The 19,157-nt window shown below is 42.1% G+C and overlaps 1 protein-coding gene across 3 annotated transcripts in view; it reads right to left on the bottom strand.

The window, feature by feature from the left end:
• The window catches only part of PRIMA1 (proline rich membrane anchor 1), a 118,457-nt gene that overhangs the window by 32,450 nt on the left and 66,850 nt on the right, over positions 1–19,157 (bottom strand). For all 3 annotated transcript variants that reach the window (XM_081314719.1, XM_081314721.1, XM_081314720.1), the window contains one exon: positions 9,063–9,210. In XM_081314719.1, the coding sequence (XP_081170845.1) occupies positions 9,063–9,210 (148 nt within the window). The remainder of the gene's footprint in view (positions 1–9,062; positions 9,211–19,157) is intronic.

Below are 19,157 nucleotides of genomic sequence, written 5' to 3'. Positions count from 1 at the left end.
TCAAAACCTTTTGGGGGCCTGGAACTGAAACCCAGGAAGAGTGCTGGGAAAAGGAAGAACATCTCAAGGAAGGAAGCTGGGTTGTAATCAGTGCTTTTTTTGTAAAAGAAAAAGGTGCCGGAACTCACACATGTCATACAACCTGCCTTGCCTACCCTACAAGGTTCCATCCAAAAAAGGTGCCGGAACTCCGTTCTGAGCGTTCTATGAGAAAAAAAGCCCTGGTTGTAATAGTTGCACCTAGTTCAAAAACTACACCAGCTGCAAAAAACTATTCTCCATCTTATTTTCTTTTTATCTCTACTACATTTTTAAAATCTTGTTTGAATTAAGTCAACTCTTCATCCATCACAATTACTACTCTTGGGCCTTTATAAAATGGGCCTTTTGGGATGGTTGACAAGTTAAGCTTTCTTTTAGATCATCTGCACAAAGTCCAAGGTAAAAGCATCAAACAGTACACTTTGTACTGGAACAGTTGCCAAATGCCTTTTTTTTAAGGTTGGCACTTCTTCAAGTACAAATAACTAACAATTTCAGTCCATGATATTGGCTGAAAAGTGAAGACTTTAAATTCTAAATACTAAAGCCAAAAATGAATTTCTTCTGAAAAAACATAAACAGGGAAAAATAGTTCAATTATAGTTTACAGATGAAGAATCCTAGCCAATGATCTAATTTCTTTTGGACTTCATTAATTAACCAAGAGAACATAACAGGCCTTTGCAGAAATCATTGCGCTATTAAGAATGAAAAAATTATACAGAAAAGAAAAGCCATCCAACAACTAAGTCACTGCTTTGTCTCCATTTACACATTAGCAATTCTGTTTAACTATAGAACAGAACAGAACAGAACAGAATAGAGCTGGAAGGGACCTTGGAGGTCTTCTAGTCCAGCCCCCTGCTCGAGCAGGAGGTCTTATACCATCTCAGACAGGTGATTGTCTAGTCTCTTTTTAAAAACTTCCAGTGATGGAGCACCCATGATTTCTGGAGGCAAGCTGTTCCACTGGTTCATTGTCCTCACTGTGAGGAAGTTTCTCCTTAATTCCAGGTTGCTTCTCTCTTTGATCAGCTTCCAACCACCGTTTCTCGTCCTTCACTCTGGTGCTCTGGTGAACAACCTGACCCCATTTTCTTTGTGGCAGCCCCTCAGATACTGGAATACTGCTATCATGTCTCCCCTATTTCTTCTTTTCTTTACATTGGCCAAACCCAAGTTCCACAGCCGTTCTTTGTACATTTTGGTCTCCAGGCCTTTTATCATCTTAGTTACTCTTCTCTGAATTTTTCCTAGACTACACATACCCAATTCCAGCAACCGTTCCCTATATGTTTTAGCCTCCAGTCCCCCAATCATCTTTGTTGCTCTTCTCTGTACCCTTTCTAGAGTCTCGACATCTTTTTTACATCGTGGTGACCAAAACTGGATGCAGTATTCCAGGTGTGGCCTTACCAAAGCATTGTAAAGTGGTATTAGTACTTCACTTGATCTTGATTCTATCCCTCTATTAATGCAGCCTAGCACTGTGTTGGCTTTTTTGGCAGTTGCAGCACACTGCTGGCTCATATTGAAGTGATTGTCTACTAGGACTCCGAGATCCCTCTCACAGTTACTACCACTGAGCAAGGTACCACCTATACTATACTTGTGCATTTGATTTTTCCTGCCTAAATGTAGAACCTTACTTTTTTCACCATTGAATTTCATTTTGTTAGATAGCGCCCAGTGTTCGAGTCTGTCCAGATCCTCCTGTATTTTAAGCCTATCTTCTGGAGTATTGGCTATTCCTGCCAGCTTGGTGTCGTCTGCAAATTTGATGAGTTCCCCATCTATCCCCTCATCCAAATCGTTAATGAAGATATTGAAGAGCACTGGGCCCAGAACAGAGCCCTGGGACACCCCACTACACACTTCCTTCCATGTAGATGCAGTTCCATTGAGGACCACACGCTGAGTACGGTCTGTCAGCCAGCTACGAATCCATCTGGTGGTGATGATATCTAACCCACATTTTTCTATCTTATCAAGTAGTAGGTTGTGATCTACTTTATCAAATGCCTTACTGAAGTCCAAGTAAATTATATCTACAGCATTCCTCTGGTCCACTAATTTTGTCACTTGGTCAAAGAATGCAATAAGATTTGTCTGGCATGATCTGTTTTTGACAAACCCATGTTGACTTTTAGTGATGACTTTTTTTGCATTACGGTGTTCGCTGATTTGTTGTTTGATTATCTTTCCCAGAATCTTCCCAGGTATTGAGGTCAGGCTGATAGGTCTGTAGTTTCCTGGATCTATTTTTTCCCTTTTTTGAAGATGGGAACTACATCAGCTCTCTTCCAGTCCTCTGGTAGTTCCCCAGTGCTCCAGGATCTTTGAAAAATATAGTTCAGTGGTTCTGAGATCATGTCTGCCAGTTCCTTGGGAACTTTGGGGTGTAATCCATCTGGTCCTGGTGATTTGAACTTGTCTAGGCTGGACAGGTGTTCACTTACCATTTTCTTGCCTATCTTAACTTGCGTTTCTATTCTGTTTTTTATGGCACTGATTTTGGTAGGTTGGACTGTTTTTTCCCCTTGTGTAAAGACAGATGCAAAAAATGAGTTAAATAGTTCTGCTTTCTCCCTATTGCTTGTCACCTTCTTGCCACTTTCCCCCACTAATGGACCAATCATTTCCTTCACTTTTTTCTTGTTTTTTATATGTTGAAAGAAGCTTTTTTGTTATTTTTGACTTTGGTCACAAGCCTTAGTTCATTTTGAGCCTTAGCTTTCTTCACTTCATTTTTGCAGGCACGGGCTATTTGCTGATATTCTGACTTAGTTATGTGCCCCTCTTTCCAATTCTTATACTTGTCCTTTTTATCTTTCAATTTATCAGAGAGTTCTTTATGCAGCCATGCTGGTTTCTTTTGAGAGCTGTTATTTTTCTTCTTTGTTGGTATTGTACTAGACTGGGCCTTTATTATCTCACTTTTCAAAATTTCCCAAGCTTCTTGAGTTGTTTTCCCCTTTAGGATTCTCATCCATGGAATTCTTCCCAAGGTCTCTCTAAGTTTATTGAAATTAGCTCTTTTAAAGTCCAAGACTCTAGTTTGGCTGTGTTCTATTGCTTGTGCCTCCAGAATGTTGAATTCCAATATTGCATGATCACTTCCCCCCAAGGTTCCTGTGGCTTCGACATTTTCTATCATTTCATCTCTGTTAGTGAGAATTAAATCCAATATGGCTAATCCCCTAGTTCCCTTTTCTACTTTTAGGGAGAGAAAGTTGTCTGCTAGGTTTGTCAGGAATCTGTTTGATCTTCCACTTGGTGCAGAGTTTGTCTCCCAGTTGATATCAGGGTAATTAAAGTCCCCCATTATTCTTGTGATGTGCTTCTTACATACCTTAGTTAGCTGACTAGCAAAAAGTTCATCTATTTCTTCTGCTTGTTTGGGCGGCCTATAGTATACACCTATGGCAATGTCATTTTCCCCCCTTTTATATTGACCCAAATGCATTCAAGTTTACAGTTTTCATCATTGTTGTGCTCTATTTCTGTAAAGTTATTTCTTACATATAGAGCAACTCCACCTCCTCTTTGTGTAAAATAACCACAGGCAGCTCCTTTAAGCTGAAGTTGAAACCACAAGCTGCTTTTGAATTTCCCAATGTCCAAAGGAGAAATGTGCAGATAATATGCAAACAAGTGGAAACCAAATTTAGACTCTATGTAGAAGGTCAAAAGTCAGGACTCTTCTATAGTTTTCTTAAATTTGTTAAAGAGATAAAAAAAATCCTAAAAACAAAAGAGAGAAAAAGTATATATATTTAGTAAAAGGAAGAAAAAAAAATCAAAGAACTTGACAACTTCCCAAAGGGGATAGCACAGTGGTTTCATCTCTCTTCTTATACTGAAAATTACAAGACAGTTTCAAACATTACTACTTGGAAAAAATGTACTGTGTTAAAAATAAATGGTAGAGCTGGCAGTATGCCCAGACTCTCTGCCTTGAGAATAACCAAAATATAAACAAAAAAGAGTACAGGGGAAAAAAAATCCAGATGTAGAGACTTTTAAATGGAGGCTTTTACTACAGAACCTCAGGCAAACTCAAACTTCTCCCACAGCAGATTCCACGGAATGAAACATAATCAGACTTATTCACCAACATATTTTAAAGACAGGATAAAAGCCCAGAGTTGGTTTTGGTGAGACTGGCAGTTATATAAATTAGATAGATAAATAAATATTAACATTTCTCTGTTATTTCCTCCTTTGTTTTGTTTTTATACTTTTTTTTCAGTGTCTCTATAATTAATACTGATAAAGGTTTGCATGTATTTATTCCTTGTTTTAGCTTTGTTATATATTGCCCAGAGTCACTTTTGGTGAAATGGACAGCTATAGAAATTAAATAAATAAAATAAACATTGTCAAACCTGTGAATCTTTTATTAACACAAAATGTGACTGGAAAATGCATGATGTATTTATCTGTCAAGACTTTGAGCTTTTGTAAACATTTTTGGTTTTTCTGAAACTTTAGTAAAATCAGGATAATTTGATATTTTGCTTTAAAACCCTACTTCTAATATGACTTTACTGATTCCTGGCAAAATATACAGAAAGTCTTATTTGTTGTGGTAGGAGGAAGGAATTGTACAATAATAATATTGAAATTAGTTCCAATCTTCATCTTGAAAGAATTTTAATCACTGTTAATCTATTTATTTTAAAGTCCGCTAAAACTCCAAACTCATTTAGTTTCTTCATCAAAATCTTCCTTTTTGATATTTATACCTGTTATTTTTTCCCTCTTGCCTAATAACCCTATTCAAAACTTCCAACACCAATATAAATAGCAGGAGAGATAAGGGGCATCCTGGTCCCATACCCTTTTGAATTTCACATAGTTAAATTTCCATTAAGAATAATCTTTGCTTGCTTTGACCCTTGAATAAATTTCTCCCTAAGTCCTTATCTTCCAAATCTTCCAATTTAAGTTGTTAAAGGCCTTCTCTGCATCCAAAAATATTAAAGCTGCTTATTTCTCATTATGATATTGTAAGTATTCAATAATGTTCAAAACAGTCTTCACATTGTCCCTTGCCTGTCTTTTAGCAGAAAGCCAGATTGATCTTCATGAATATATGTCTGTAAAACCGTTTTCAAGTTTATATTCATTATTTAATAATAAAATTAATTTATAGTTTTTTATTTTGATATCTTGCCCCTTCTTTGGTAATAATGCAATATTAGCTTCTTTTCAGGTTTGAGGCATCTCTGCTTCCTGTGATACTCCATTCATTATATCCTTTAGTGGCTGAAGGAGTTGATGCCCAACACATTTATAATATTGCCTTGCAAGACTACCTGGACCTGGACCTTTATCTGGTTTCATTTTTTTAATAGTTTCTGATATTTCAAAAGTAGTTACTGAATCATTCATAAGTTGTCTGAGCCTGTGAAAGTTTAGGTAAGTGTTGTTATTTTATGCATATCAAGTTCCTGTTTCTTGTAAAGATTGGAGTAAAAGTTGTGAAAGGACTTTTTAATAAGATCATTATCTTTATTACATTGTCACCTTCAATGATTTTCTCAATCATTCTGTTTTGTCTTTCCTTTCTTAATTTGTATGTCAGCCACTTTCTGGTTTATTTGCAAATTCAAAATGTCTTTGTTTCACATAATTCAATTAAGTTTCTATTTCTTGAACTGTTAACACACACAATTGTTGATGTAACAGTTTAATTTGATGTAAAATTTTAGAGTCCATAGTTGTCAATTTCTTTTTTTCCAATTTCATCCAATATCTTTTGCATCTTTTCCTGGGATTTCTTCTTCTCTAGACAATTATATTGTGTAAAATAGCCTCTCTTAACTGCTTTACTAGCATCCCAAACAATCATTAGACTTCTCCCTTTACCCTGGTTATTATCAAAGTACTCACTTCATTTCTTTTTACAGTCCTTTACAATCATCTCTTTTTGTTAAATAGAAATATTGTGATTGACTTGTATAATTGTTTCGTGGGCAGACATTCATTCTTTATATTGAGACTTTTTTCTTGCACCTGTTTTAAATCACATTTAAGCTCTGCCAGATCTTACTGGATTGGCTTTAAGACTTGTATCTGAGCCAGAATCTCTTAACAAATTGGTAGAAGAATCCTCCTCCGCTATCATTTCCAGCCTGGCAGAGGATGATACAGCTGGAATTAAGCTAACTGTGGAATGCTTGGGTCTAGTTGCCATTCCTGTTGCTTGCTAAAGACAAAATAACAGCCATCTCAAAGCTTTGAAATACCACACAACCCATGCACAGGGGTATAATCAGTGGTGGGATTCAGCCAGTTCGCACAACCTCGGCAGAACCGGTAGCTAATATTTTGTTCCCTAGGCCCAGAATGGACTTCCAGAAGCGGCATCCACACAGAGAACCGGTTGTTCACATATTTGAATCCCACCACTTGGTATAATTATATATAGAAGAAAACAAAGGGTATTTGTGTTCAGAAAATATACTGGCCCAGAGAAAAGTTATTAGGAAATGGGGATTGCTAGATACAAACTTGCCCCAAAACAGAATATAACAAAGGTTGCAAAAAAAATTGCTTTGAGCTTTAATTGGGTTTGTGAGAAATTGAGAGAGGCAGCCCATTTGAACTCAGCAAAACAAAGTCTAATAACAAATAACTAAGAGAAAGGTCAATGCTCTAAATGCCTGAATTTTTTTATTAATATTGCTTGCTCTGACACATAAACACAAATATGTATGAGGTATTTTGTAAATATAAGACACAGTTTCTATACCTGTGACAGCTATATGTAGAAGCAAATGTAGCAATCATTGACAATAATATTGCTAATCTGACACCAAAAAGAGGACAACCATTTTCCGTAGCAGGAAAGATGATTCCTACTCCATCTGTGTTGGAACACCATCCAATTATATATGCAAATAAATTCTGGTTTAGCTGTTTTGCACTGCAGTTCTCCCTTTGGACCTTTTTTTGTTGAAGCAGGCCTCTTTGAGTGGAACAAAGAAATATCCTGGGAGGATAAGATTGTCTCCCATTGATTTCTCCATGTTGCTATTTTGATATTAGATTTATATACATCTATTCTTCTGTACAGTGACTGGAGGGAGTGAGCAGGCTAGAAACTCAGGTTTCTAAAGACTTCAAACACTTTTTATTTTATGTCTGTGTATAATTTAAATAATTAAATTTTTCAGTTCTGACAACTATTACTTTGTAGTTAGGAAAAATATGTAACCAATATTTTAAATATGATATTTATTGGAATTCCACAATAAAATGTTGCTGTCTCTCATATAATCCTGCATGTCAGTTAAGATTTGGGAAAGGAAAGGCATTTCTCAGTGGGATCCTGGCTTTAGAATTCTCTCTTAGGCTCTCACAGAATTCATAAAAATGGGAAGTTGAAACAAATTCTTCTTAAACAATACAATGGCTTGTAATCAGTGCTTTTTTGTAAAAGAAAAAGGTGCCGGAACTCACACATGTCATACAACCCGCTTTGCCTACCCTACAAAGTTCCATCCAAAAAAGGTGCCGGAACTCCGTTCTGAGCGTTCTATGACAAAAAAAGCCCTGCTTGTAATAGCTAATATATAGATGATATCATGGTATACTATCAGAATATACTTTTACTGGCTAAACTAGCAAAAGGAGCAAATCATGGCTCAAGTTGAAAATAAGTAAAGCTATCATTACATTTAGAAACTGGGACAGAGAGCCAGGGCCTTGCAATACTAAAGAGAATAAATGAGTCCCAGAGGCAAGCAACAAAAATGTATTGAAGAAAGGGCTGAATTAGCCACATATTTTAAATCCCAAACTCTTCCAAATGTGAACGACAATCATCTGAACCATTCCAGAGGTTTCCTGGAATACAACGGGCCCTTTTGCTTGTTTTTTAAATACCTATTCAGTGTTCCTGAGGCTAATACGTAGCTGCTTACTACATAAGCTATTAAGCATAGAATTTGCCTAGAAGATAAAACTATTTACAGAAAACCTAAATTAATGGGTCGCCTCATACCATAAGACTTGGAAAGTCCCAAATACTTTCTTTAATAAGAATAAACAGCATAAGTTGCATATGCAATTATAAAACCTTCAGCACTGAGGAAAATTAAGCAACAAGCAAACATACAAACAAAAATGCTACATATAATAGTTCCATTCCAGGGCTCTCTTAAAAGCCATATATTAATGGGAGTTTGTCTATTTTGGGAAATACGCTGTTCCAAAGACAACGTGATTAAAATTGAAAAAGCTGTATTCCATGGCCCCTGGAAATGACAATGCCTAAGAGAAGAGAACCAGAGACAGCCTACCCTATATGATCCTACCACATGGAGAGAAACTACAGGGAGAATTTGGTCCTGTGGATATTCAGGTCCTTTAAACAAGAGAACCAGCATTTTCAATCACATTCAATTAATATCCAGTGGGGCTCATGAAGTAGAAAGATTATATAAGGGAACTTTGACACTTCCATCACTATTTGGAATAGCTGTACTCTCTACCAGATGTCTCCAACCTTGGCCATTTTAAGACTTGTGGACTTCAACTCCGTGATATATCATGAGGGCATCATTTATATTCTGATGATGTAAATACAAGCCATCCAGGGCTGAAATTTGACTTGAAAGGGTTTAGATAATCTATTATCTCCAGGAGTCTCAGATGGATGCAGATGCATTCACACACAAAACTATGCATAGAATTAAGTGTGTCAGAATATAAATTGGGGGAACTATAAACTTATTTACATACTAGATCATGGCACACTCACTGCATACCATTCTTACCATATGGCATTATTCAAGGCTTTGCATGTTAACTTGCATATTTAAGTAAATAACCTTAATCAATCAAAATTTGTCTGAGTCATGACTATTTTCCCATTCTTCATTAGAAAAATATTACTACCTGCCCATTAAATAAACATTACCTTCTTCCCAATTAGTGACTGAATAATCTTTCAGATGCTCCTAGGCTTTTCTGGATATTGAGAAAAAATAGTGGTAACCTCTACTTACATGAAACCCCAAGCAACCTTGGTGGTGGCGGTGGAGGTGGCGGTGGTGGTAATGGAGGTGGTCTACATTGGCAGATATGCTGGCAATTATCTGTAGCTTTCTCTACTAGAGGCTTAGAGCATGACTTCTGGAGTTCGCCCTGAGTAATCTGCAAAGAATGAACAAGTATTCAACTGATTATCTCTCTTCAATACTTGAACAATCAGCTCTACGTCTAATAGCTTAGTCAGCAATTCATTTCTTATTTTTGTATACATGATGCCCTGCAACACAGTGTGTGAAACTTCTAGTTTTTAAATTCAAACAGTAGTTTCCTGTCTGTGGGGAAGCGGAACAGCATCCTTTTCATATATATTTTTCTAAACTCTTCATTGTCTCTCTTTGCTTTTAGTTTCTAGCATACGAGAAGTGAATTTGTAACTGAGTAAATGGAGGGCATAGTTCTCTGATCTGAATCTGGATGGGGTTTGGAGCGAAAAATAGATTGTAACCTTTTGTTTCCCCTACAGCCCCCATCTGCATGAAATGTCTTGCATTTGCCATTGGAAAAAAGAGCTACTTTCTGCATGGCTTCATATTCCCAAGATGGCCCTACATTTTATGTTGCCTTACTTTTTGCTGTAAAATAGTTTCCCCCCAATTTTCTCTTACAACCACAATTGAGCCAAAACTTTCTATCACTAAGAAAGACAGTTGCCCCATTTTACAACATAACTTGTTACAGTTATTAAGTGAATCGCTGCAGTAAAATTAGTAATATGGTTGTTAAGTGAATCTGGCTTCCCCATTGAATTGTCAGAAGGTCATAAAAGGTGATCAAATGACCCTGGGTTGCTGCAACTGTCATCAATACATGCCAGTTGCCAAGCGTCTGAATTTTGATCATGTGACAGGGATGCTGCAATGGTCGTGTGAAAAAGATCATAACTCATTTTTTTAAGTTCCGTTGTAACTTCAAACAGTCACTAAACAGATGGTTGTAAGATGACGGCCACCAGTATGACTTTTTATTCTCAGGTTTGCCATTCTAAGATCTGATAATAACTACTATCTTTGAATCTTCCTTTAAATACCATTATGGTTTTTTTTAAATTCTATATCCCTTATCTTTAAGTGCAGCCAATTTATTTGTGAACACTCACTGGATCCAAATGCAATGCAAATCTATGCTGTGTATAAACAGCTAATAAGAACAACTCCAAAATAAGAATCTGGCTGAACTAAATTCTAGCAGGGCATTATGGGAAGCTGAGAGGATCCCAGCAAGCCCTGATAGGGGTTTCACAATCCCTGTATCTTCAGAGGTCACTGGATCAAACACAAAGAGGGGGTATTATCTTGACCAAAGATTGAAATAGCACCTAAATATATTAAAGAAATCACAATTAAACAAATCTTTAAAGTTAACAACAAATAAAATAAATCAAAAAAGAAAAAAGATTAAAAAACCTCAAGCAAACTGAAAAGAGTTTTGTCTTGGATTATGGTAATAGGGAGAGGAAATGTAAAGATACCACATTGCAATGGTCTGAGCATCATCCGGTGAAATTTTCATTTTACAGCATGAAAAAAAGGGAAGAAGGGAATAGTCTAGCATACAATGAATTCTTCCATGAAAGATCAGGAATCAGGGAAATATACTGCCATGGTCTCTGGTGAGATATAGAATGTTGAACCATGCTGAGTAGTTACAAATTCAAATCAAAACTTCTTGGGCAATTGGCTTTACCCCCTCTATGAAGTGTGTATTATTATTGGTCTGGAAGTTGCTGACATGTATATGGAGGTTGTTAAGTAGGGTGCTAGGCTATCAATACTGTATACTGTATTACAGGAATGTTGAAAGCATTATAGCGGCTTTCTATTAGCTACAGAACAAGTAGTCCTGCTTATGATACCATATGGTTCTAAACAACCAAGACCAGGATAGCTGACACATGACATACCTTTTTATACACAGGTAATCGCTCCAATTGGAACCAGGATTATCAATGCTAAACAATGCAGTTGTAAAGCACAATGCCATGTGACTGCATTGCTTACTGATACCAATCCTGGCAGTTCTGGTTGCTGTTGTAACCCCAAAATGTGGGAAGAGTTGGAAGTCCCAGGTAAGGACCACAGGGGTGCTGCTTCCCAGAAGATGGGCAGGCCTTGGGAGGGCTAGTGCAGGCCATATGCAAGTCAAGGAGGCTTTGGGAAGGCCAGTGCAAGACATATGCAGGCAGGCGGGCGAAAAAGTAGACCGACTTACCAGAGCAACTTGCAACCTTTCCTGCTGGCTTCCTCATTGACTTTGATTGTGAAAAACTGACAGGGAAGGTCACAAATGATCATGTGACCATGGCTCCCTGCAATGTCATAATCACAAGCTACACACCCAGTACCTGGATTGCAACCACAGAAGTGCCACAATGGCCAGAACTTTGAGGACTGGTCATACATCCATTTTTTTCAGTGCTTTTGAAATGATTTCTGAATAAATGAATGTAAATTGAGGTCTATTTACAGGTAGTCCTTAACTTACAACCACAATTGTTACTAAGCAAGACAATTCTGTTGCTAAGCAAGATGTTTCTTATGTCAATTTTGCCCCATTTTGTGACCTTTCTTGCCATAGTTGTTAAATGAGTAACTTCAGTTGTTAAATGAATTGGACGTCTCCATTGACTTTGCTTGTCAGAAGGTCGCAAAAGGTAAATCACATGACCCAGGGACACTGCAACCATCATAAGTATGAATCTGTTGCCAAGGAATCTGAACTTTGATCACTGACCTTGGATATGCTGCAACGGTTATAAGTGTGAAATGTCATCATAAGTCACTTTTTTCAGTGCTGTTGTAACTTTGAACAGTCACTAAATGAACTGTTGTAAATAGAGGATTACCTGTATATCTAAATAATATTTAATCAATACATAATCAATAAACCAACCCTTGAGTTTTTAACCAAAATGCACCTCCCACAGATAAATTGATAAATTTTTCATGGTAGTTTGGTTAAAAATTGGAGTGTCTGCTTCTTGAAGGATGTATTTATTCAAAAGTATATAGGGTTATATGAGTTCCTTTAAAAAATATCACAGATACTAGCAAGTAAGCCTATCTGTGGATATGCAAAAGCATATCTGGGATGTATTTTGGCACCTAAAATTCTTGGCTTAGTGACAAGTTAATACAATAAGTAAATATATATATTTACACACACACATATTATTTATATATATATAAATATATATATATATATTCATCATGAAAACTAATAAGTTTGAAATGCATATCAGTCTCCCTTAATTCTTTGTTAGCAATTTAAAATTTACACAAATATGAGCTGTCACCGGTGTGACTACTGCCTGTCGATGGCCTTCAGGTTAGGCTGACACAGGAAATAAAGATTTGTCCCATGTTTGGGGCCTAGCAAGGTAATCTAAAAATAGTTAACAAGCATTTGACATATATCTCCCCTTGCTTCTCAGCTAACAAAGCGAGAGAGATCCTGTGGCTTAGAGGCGAAAACAACTGCCTAATGTGCAATCAGCCCAGGTTGCACTCTCAGAAGGGTATGGCTGACTGATGAAAACTAATAAGTTTGAAATGCATATCAGTCTCCCTTAATTCTTTGTTAGCAATTTAAAATTTACACAAATATGAGCTGTCACCGGTGTGACTACTGCCTGTCGATGGCCTTCAGGTTAGGCTGACACAGGAAATAAAGATTTGTCCCATGTTTGGGGCCTAGCAAGGTAATCTAAAAATAGTTAACAAGCATTTGACATATATCTCCCCTTGCTTCTCAGCTAACAAAGCGAGAGAGATCCTGTGGCTTAGAGGCGAAAACAACTGCCTAATGTGCAATCAGCCCAGGTTGCACTCTCAGAAGGGTATGGCTGACTGATGAAAACTAATAAGTTTGAAATGCATATCAGTCTCCCTTAATTCTTTGTTAGCAATTTAAAAATTTACACAAATATGAGCTGTCACCGGTGTGACTACTGCCTGTCGATGGCCTTCAGGTTAGGCTGACACAGGAAATAAAGATTTGTCCCATGTTTGGGGCCTAGCAAGGTAATCTAAAAATAGTTAACAAGCATTTGACATATATCTCCCCTTGCTTCTCAGCTAACAAAGCGAGAGAGATCCTGTGGCTTAGAGGCGAAAACAACTGCCTAATGTGCAATCAGCCCAGGTTGCACTCTCAGAAGGGTATGGCTGACTGATGAAAACTAATAAGTTTGAAATGCATATCAGTCTCCCTTAATTCTTTGTTAGCAATTTAAAATTTACACAAATATGAGCTGTCACCGGTGTGACTACTGCCTGTCGATGGCCTTCAGGTTAGGCTGACACAGGAAATAAAGATTTGTCCCATGTTTGGGGCCTAGCAAGGTAATCTAAAAATAGTTAACAAGCATTTGACATATATCTCCCCTTGCTTCTCAGCTAACAAAGCGAGAGAGATCCTGTGGCTTAGAGGCGAAAACAACTGCCTAATGTGCAATCAGCCCAGGTTGCACTCTCAGAAGGGTATGGCTGACTGATGAAAACTAATAAGTTTGAAATGCACATCAGTCTCCCTTAATTCTTTGTTAGCAATTTAAAATTTACACAAATATGAGCTGTCACCGGTGTGACTACTGCCTGTCGATGGCCTTCAGGTTAGGCTGACACAGGAAATAAAGATTTGTCCCATGTTTGGGGCCTAGCAAGGTAATCTAAAAATAGTTAACAAGCATTTGACATATATCTCCCCTTGCTTCTCAGCTAACAAAGCGAGAGAGATCCTGTGGCTTAGAGGCGAAAACAACTGCCTAATGTGCAATCAGCCCAGGTTGCACTCTCAGAAGGGTATGGCTGACTGATGAAAACTAATAAGTTTGAAATGCATATCAGTCTCCCTTAATTCTTTGTTAGCAATTGAAAATTTACACAAATATGAGCTGTCACCGGTGTGACTACTGCCTGTCGATAGCCTTCAGGTTAGGCTGACACAGGAAATAAAGATTTGTCCCATGTTTGGGGCCTAGCAAGGTAATCTAAAAATAGTTAACAAGCATTTGACATATATCTCCCCTTGCTTCTCAGCTAACAAAGCGAGAGAGATCCTGTGGCTTAGAGGCGAAAACAACTGCCTAATGTGCAATCAGCCCAGGTTGCACTCTCAGAAGGGTATGGCTGACTGATGAAAACTAATAAGTTTGAAATGCATATCAGTCTCCCTTAATTCTTTGTTAGCAATTTAAAATTTACACAAATATGAGCTGTCACCGGTGTGACTACTGCCTGTCGATGGCCTTCAGGTTAGGCTGACACAGGAAATAAAGATTTGTCCCATGTTTGGGGCCTAGCAAGGTAATCTAAAAATAGTTAACAAGCATTTGACATATATATATATATATATATATATATATATATATATATATATATATATATATATATATATATATATATATATATATATATATATATATATATATATATATATATATATATATATATATATATATATATATATATATATATATATATATATATATATATATATATATATATATATATATATATATATATATATATATATATATATATAAATTAACTGCGGGCCCTATTTTAAAAGACAGTAGAGTTGCTGCTTAGTCAGCAATATTTCTTCCTAAACAATGCTTGTTGTAGCACATTCATACATCACCTAAAAAGAAATGAAAAATACTTTCTCCATGCTATTTTATAGTATCTATTTTCACCAATAAATTCACACCATGAATCAACTGACATTTTGTAAGTCAGATGGTAAATTTATGGCAGAACTCCAGAATCTATTCCTATACATCCCTAATTTTATTTTGCTTATTTGTATGTACTGTATATATTTGCATATATAAATAATGTATTCACAAGACATACAGCTGATTAGTGTTGATTTCATTACTGATAGGGTTATTTAAACATTCTAAGTACAGAGCCTTCTACAAACTTGCAGCCAATAAAGCATTAGAAGGATACCACTCTGAGAAGGCTGTTGTCAATCATCACTCTTGGGAAAAGGCAATGAGAACACAAAGAGAACCACAATGGGTATACAACTTTCAGCTGTGCTTCCTGAAAGTGAGGCAAGAAGCATGATGTACATTCATAAAATCTCTGAAAACGGATCTTAATTGCATTGCAGGGAATAAAACTCATTAAATTGAAATAAAATACTTTTGAATCAACGTGTCTAGAATTATGTGGGGATCACACAATAGTGGAATTAAGGTTAATCTATTTTTCTATAGTTTACAATCAATATCTAAAGTAGTTTATGCACATCTCCTAAAGTTTCCATTTTACCAAATAGTACAATTTGTATGTTACTAAACCGAAGTGTGAAACTAATGTACCGTATATACTTGAGTATAAGCCGACTCGAGTATAAGCCGAGACCCCCAATTTCACCCCCCAAAACTGGAAAAAGTTATTGACTCGAGTATAAGCCGATCCGCCGTTCTGCAAGCCTCTGCCGCCAGCAGAGGCTCGATCCGCCATTTTGCAAGCCTGAATACACAGGAATACCCTGTGTGGCCGCGGCTCGTCGGCAGGTCTCCGTTCCTCCTGCCGACCTTTGGGGAGGTTTGGGCGCCTCCCCAAACCTCCCCAAACGTCGGCAGGTCTCCGTTCCTCCTGCCGACCTTTGGGGAGGTTTGGGCGCCTCCCCAAACCTCCCCAGGTCTCCGTTCCTCCTGCCGACCTTTGGGGAGGTTTGGGCGCCTCCCCAAACCTCGGCAGGTCTCCGTTCCTCCTGCCGACCTTTGGGGAGGTTTGGGCGCCTCCCCAAACCTCGGCAGGTCTCCGTTCCTCCTGCCGACCTTTGGGGAGGTTTGGGCGCCTCCCCAAACCTCCCCAAACCTCGGCAGGTCTCCGTTCCTCCTGCCGACCTTTGGGGAGGTTTGGGCGCCTCCCCAAACCTCGGCAGGTCTCCGTTCCTCCGCGCAGACCTGCCGACCTTTGGGGAGGTTTGGGCGCCTCCCCAAACGTCCCCAAACCTCGGCAGGTCTCCGTTCCTGTTTGGGGAGGTTTGGGCGCCTCCCCAAACCTCCCCAAACCTCGGCAGGTCTCCGTTCCTCCGCACAGACCTGCCGACGTTTGGGGAGGTTTGGGCGCCTCCCCAAACCTCGGCAGGTCTCCGTTCCTGTTTGGGGAGGTTTGGGCGCCTCCCCAAACCTCCCCAAACCTCGGCAGGTCTCCGTTCCTCCGCGCAGACCTGCCGACCTTTGGGGAGGTTTGGGCGCCTCCCCAAACCTCGGCAGGTCTCCGTTCCTGTTTGGGGAGGTTTGGGCGCCTCCCCAAACCTCCCCAAACCTCGGCAGGTCTCCGTTCCTCCGCGCAGACCTGCCGACCTTTGGGGAGGTTTGGGCGCCTCCCCAAACGTCCCCAAACCTCGGCAGGTCTCCGTTCCTGTTTGGGGAGGTTTGGGCGCCTCCCCAAACGTCCCCAAACCTCGGCAGGTCTCCGTTCCTCCGCGCAGACCTGCCGACCTTTGGGGAGGTTTGGGCGCCTCCCCAAACGTCCCCAAACCTCGGCAGGTGTCCGTTCCTGTTTGGGGAGGTTTGGGCGCCTCCCCAAACCTCCCCAAACCTCGGCAGGTCTCCGTTCCTCCGCGCAGACCTGCCGACCTTTGGGGAGGTTTGGGCGCCTCCCCAAACGTCCCCAAACCTCGGCAGGTCTCCGTTCCTGTTTGGGGAGGTTTGGGCGCCTCCCCAAACCTCGGCAGGTCTCCGTTCCTCCGCGCAGACCTGCCGACCTTTGGGGAGGTTTGGGCGCCTCCCCAAACGTCCCCAAACCTCGGCAGGTCTCCGTTCCTGTTTGGGGAGGTTTGGGCGCCTCCCCAAACGTCCCCAAACCTCGGCAGGTCTCCGTTCCTCCGCGCAGACCTGCCGACCTTTGGGGAGGTTTGGGCGCCTCCCCAAACGTCCCCAAACCTCGGCAGGTCTCCGTTCCTGTTTGGGGAGGTTTGGGCGCCTCCCCAAACGTCCCCAAACCTCGGCAGGTCTCCGTTCCTCCGCGCAGACCTGCCGACGTTTGGGGAGGTTTGGGGAGGCGCCCAAACCTCCCCAAAGGTCGGCAGGTCTGCGCGGAGGAACGGAGACCTGCCGAGGTTTGGGGAGGTTTGGGGAGGCGCCCAAACCTCCCCAAACAGGAACGGAGACCTGCCGAGGTTTGGGGAGGTTTGGGGAGGCGCCCAAACCTCCCCAAACGTCGGCAGGTCTGCGCGGAGGAACGGAGACCTGCCGAGGTTTGGGGAGGTTTGGGGAGGCGCCCAAACCTCCCCAAACAGGAACGGAGACCTGCCGAGGTTTGGGGACGTTTGGGGAGGCGCCCAAACCTCCCCAAAGGTCGGCAGGTCTGCGCGGAGGAACGGAGACCTGCCGAGGTTTGGGGAGGTTTGGGGAGGCGCCCAAACCTCCCCAAACAGGAACGGAGACCTGCCGAGGTTTGGGGACGTTTGGGGAGGCGCCCAAACCTCCCCAAAGGTCGGCAGGTCTGCGCGGAGGAATGGAGACCTGCCGAGGTTTGGGGAGGTTTGGGGAGGCGCCCAAACCTCCCCAAACAGGAACGGAGACCTGCCGAGGTTTGGGGAGGTTTGGGGAGGCGCCCAAACCTCCCCAAACGTCGGCAGGTCTGCGCGGAGGAACGGAGACCTGCCGAGGTTTGGGGAGGTTTGGGGAGGCGCCCAAACCTCCCCAAACAGGAACGGAGACCTGCCGAGGTTTGGGGACGTTTGGGGAGGCGCCCAAACCTCCCCAAAGGTCGGCAGGTCTGCGCGGAGGAACGGAGACCTGCCGAGGTTTGGGGACGTTTGGGGAGGCGCCCAAACCTCCCCAAAGGTCGGCAGGTCTGCGCGGAGGAACGGAGACCTGCCGAGGTTTGGGGAGGCGCCCAAACCTCCCCAAACAGGAACGGAGACCTGCCGAGGTTTGGGGACGTTTGGGGAGGCGCCCAAACCTCCCCAAAGGTCGGCAGGTCTGCGCGGAGGAACGGAGACCTTCCGAGGTTTGGGGAGGTTTGGGGAGGCGCCCAAACCTCCCCAAACAGGAACGGAGACCTGCCGAGGTTTGGGGACGTTTGGGGAGGCGCCCAAACCTCCCCAAAGGTCGGCAGGTCTGCGCGGAGGAACGGAGACCTGCCGAGGTTTGGGGAGGTTTGGGGAGGCGCCCAAACCTCCCCAAACAGGAACGGAGACCTGCCGAGGTTTGGGGAGGTTTGGGGAGGCGCCCAAACCTCCCCAAACGTCGGCAGGTCTGCGCGGAGGAACGGAGACCTGCCGAGGTTTGGGGAGGTTTGGGGAGGCGCCCAAACCTCCCCAAACAGGAACGGAGACCTGCCGAGGTTTGGGGACGTTTGGGGAGGCGCCCAAACCTCCCCAAAGGTCGGCAGGTCTGCGCGGAGGAACGGAGACCTGCCGAGGTTTGGGGAGGTTTGGGGAGGCGCCCAAACCTCCCCAAACAGGAACGGAGACCTGCCGAGGTTTGGGGACGTTTGGGGAGGCGCCCAAACCTCCCCAAAGGTCGGCAGGTCTGCGCGGAGGAACGGAGACCTGCCGAGGTTTGGGGACGTTTGGGGAGGCGCCCAAACCTCCCCAAAGGTCGGCAGGTCTGCGCGGAGGAACGGAGACCTGCCGAGGTTTGGGGAGGCGCCCAAACCTCCCCAAACAGGAACGGAGACCTGCCGAGGTTTGGGGACGTTTGGGGAGGCGCCCAAACCTCCCCAAAGGTCGGCAGGTCTGCGCGGAGGAACGGAGACCTTCCGAGGTTTGGGGAGGTTTGGGGAGGCGCCCAAACCTCCCCAAACAGGAACGGAGACCTGCCGAGGTTTGGGGACGTTTGGGGAGGCGCCCAAACCTCCCCAAAGGTCGGCAGGTCTGCGCGGAGGAACGGAGACCTGCCGAGGTTTGGGGAGGTTTGGGGAGGCGCCCAAACCTCCCCAAACAGGAACGGAGACCTGCCGAGGTTTGGGGAGGTTTGGGGAGGCGCCCAAACCTCCCCAAACGTCGGCAGGTCTGCGCGGAGGAACGGAGACCTGCCGAGGTTTGGGGAGGTTTGGGGAGGCGCCCAAACCTCC

Source organism: Vipera berus, assembly GCF_964194415.1.
Source record: "Vipera berus genome assembly, chromosome: 1".
NCBI classification, from domain to species: Eukaryota; Metazoa; Chordata; class Lepidosauria; order Squamata; family Viperidae; genus Vipera; species Vipera berus.
The sequence above is the reverse complement of the archived record's forward strand: the minus strand, read 5'-3'. Positions and strand labels throughout refer to the sequence as shown.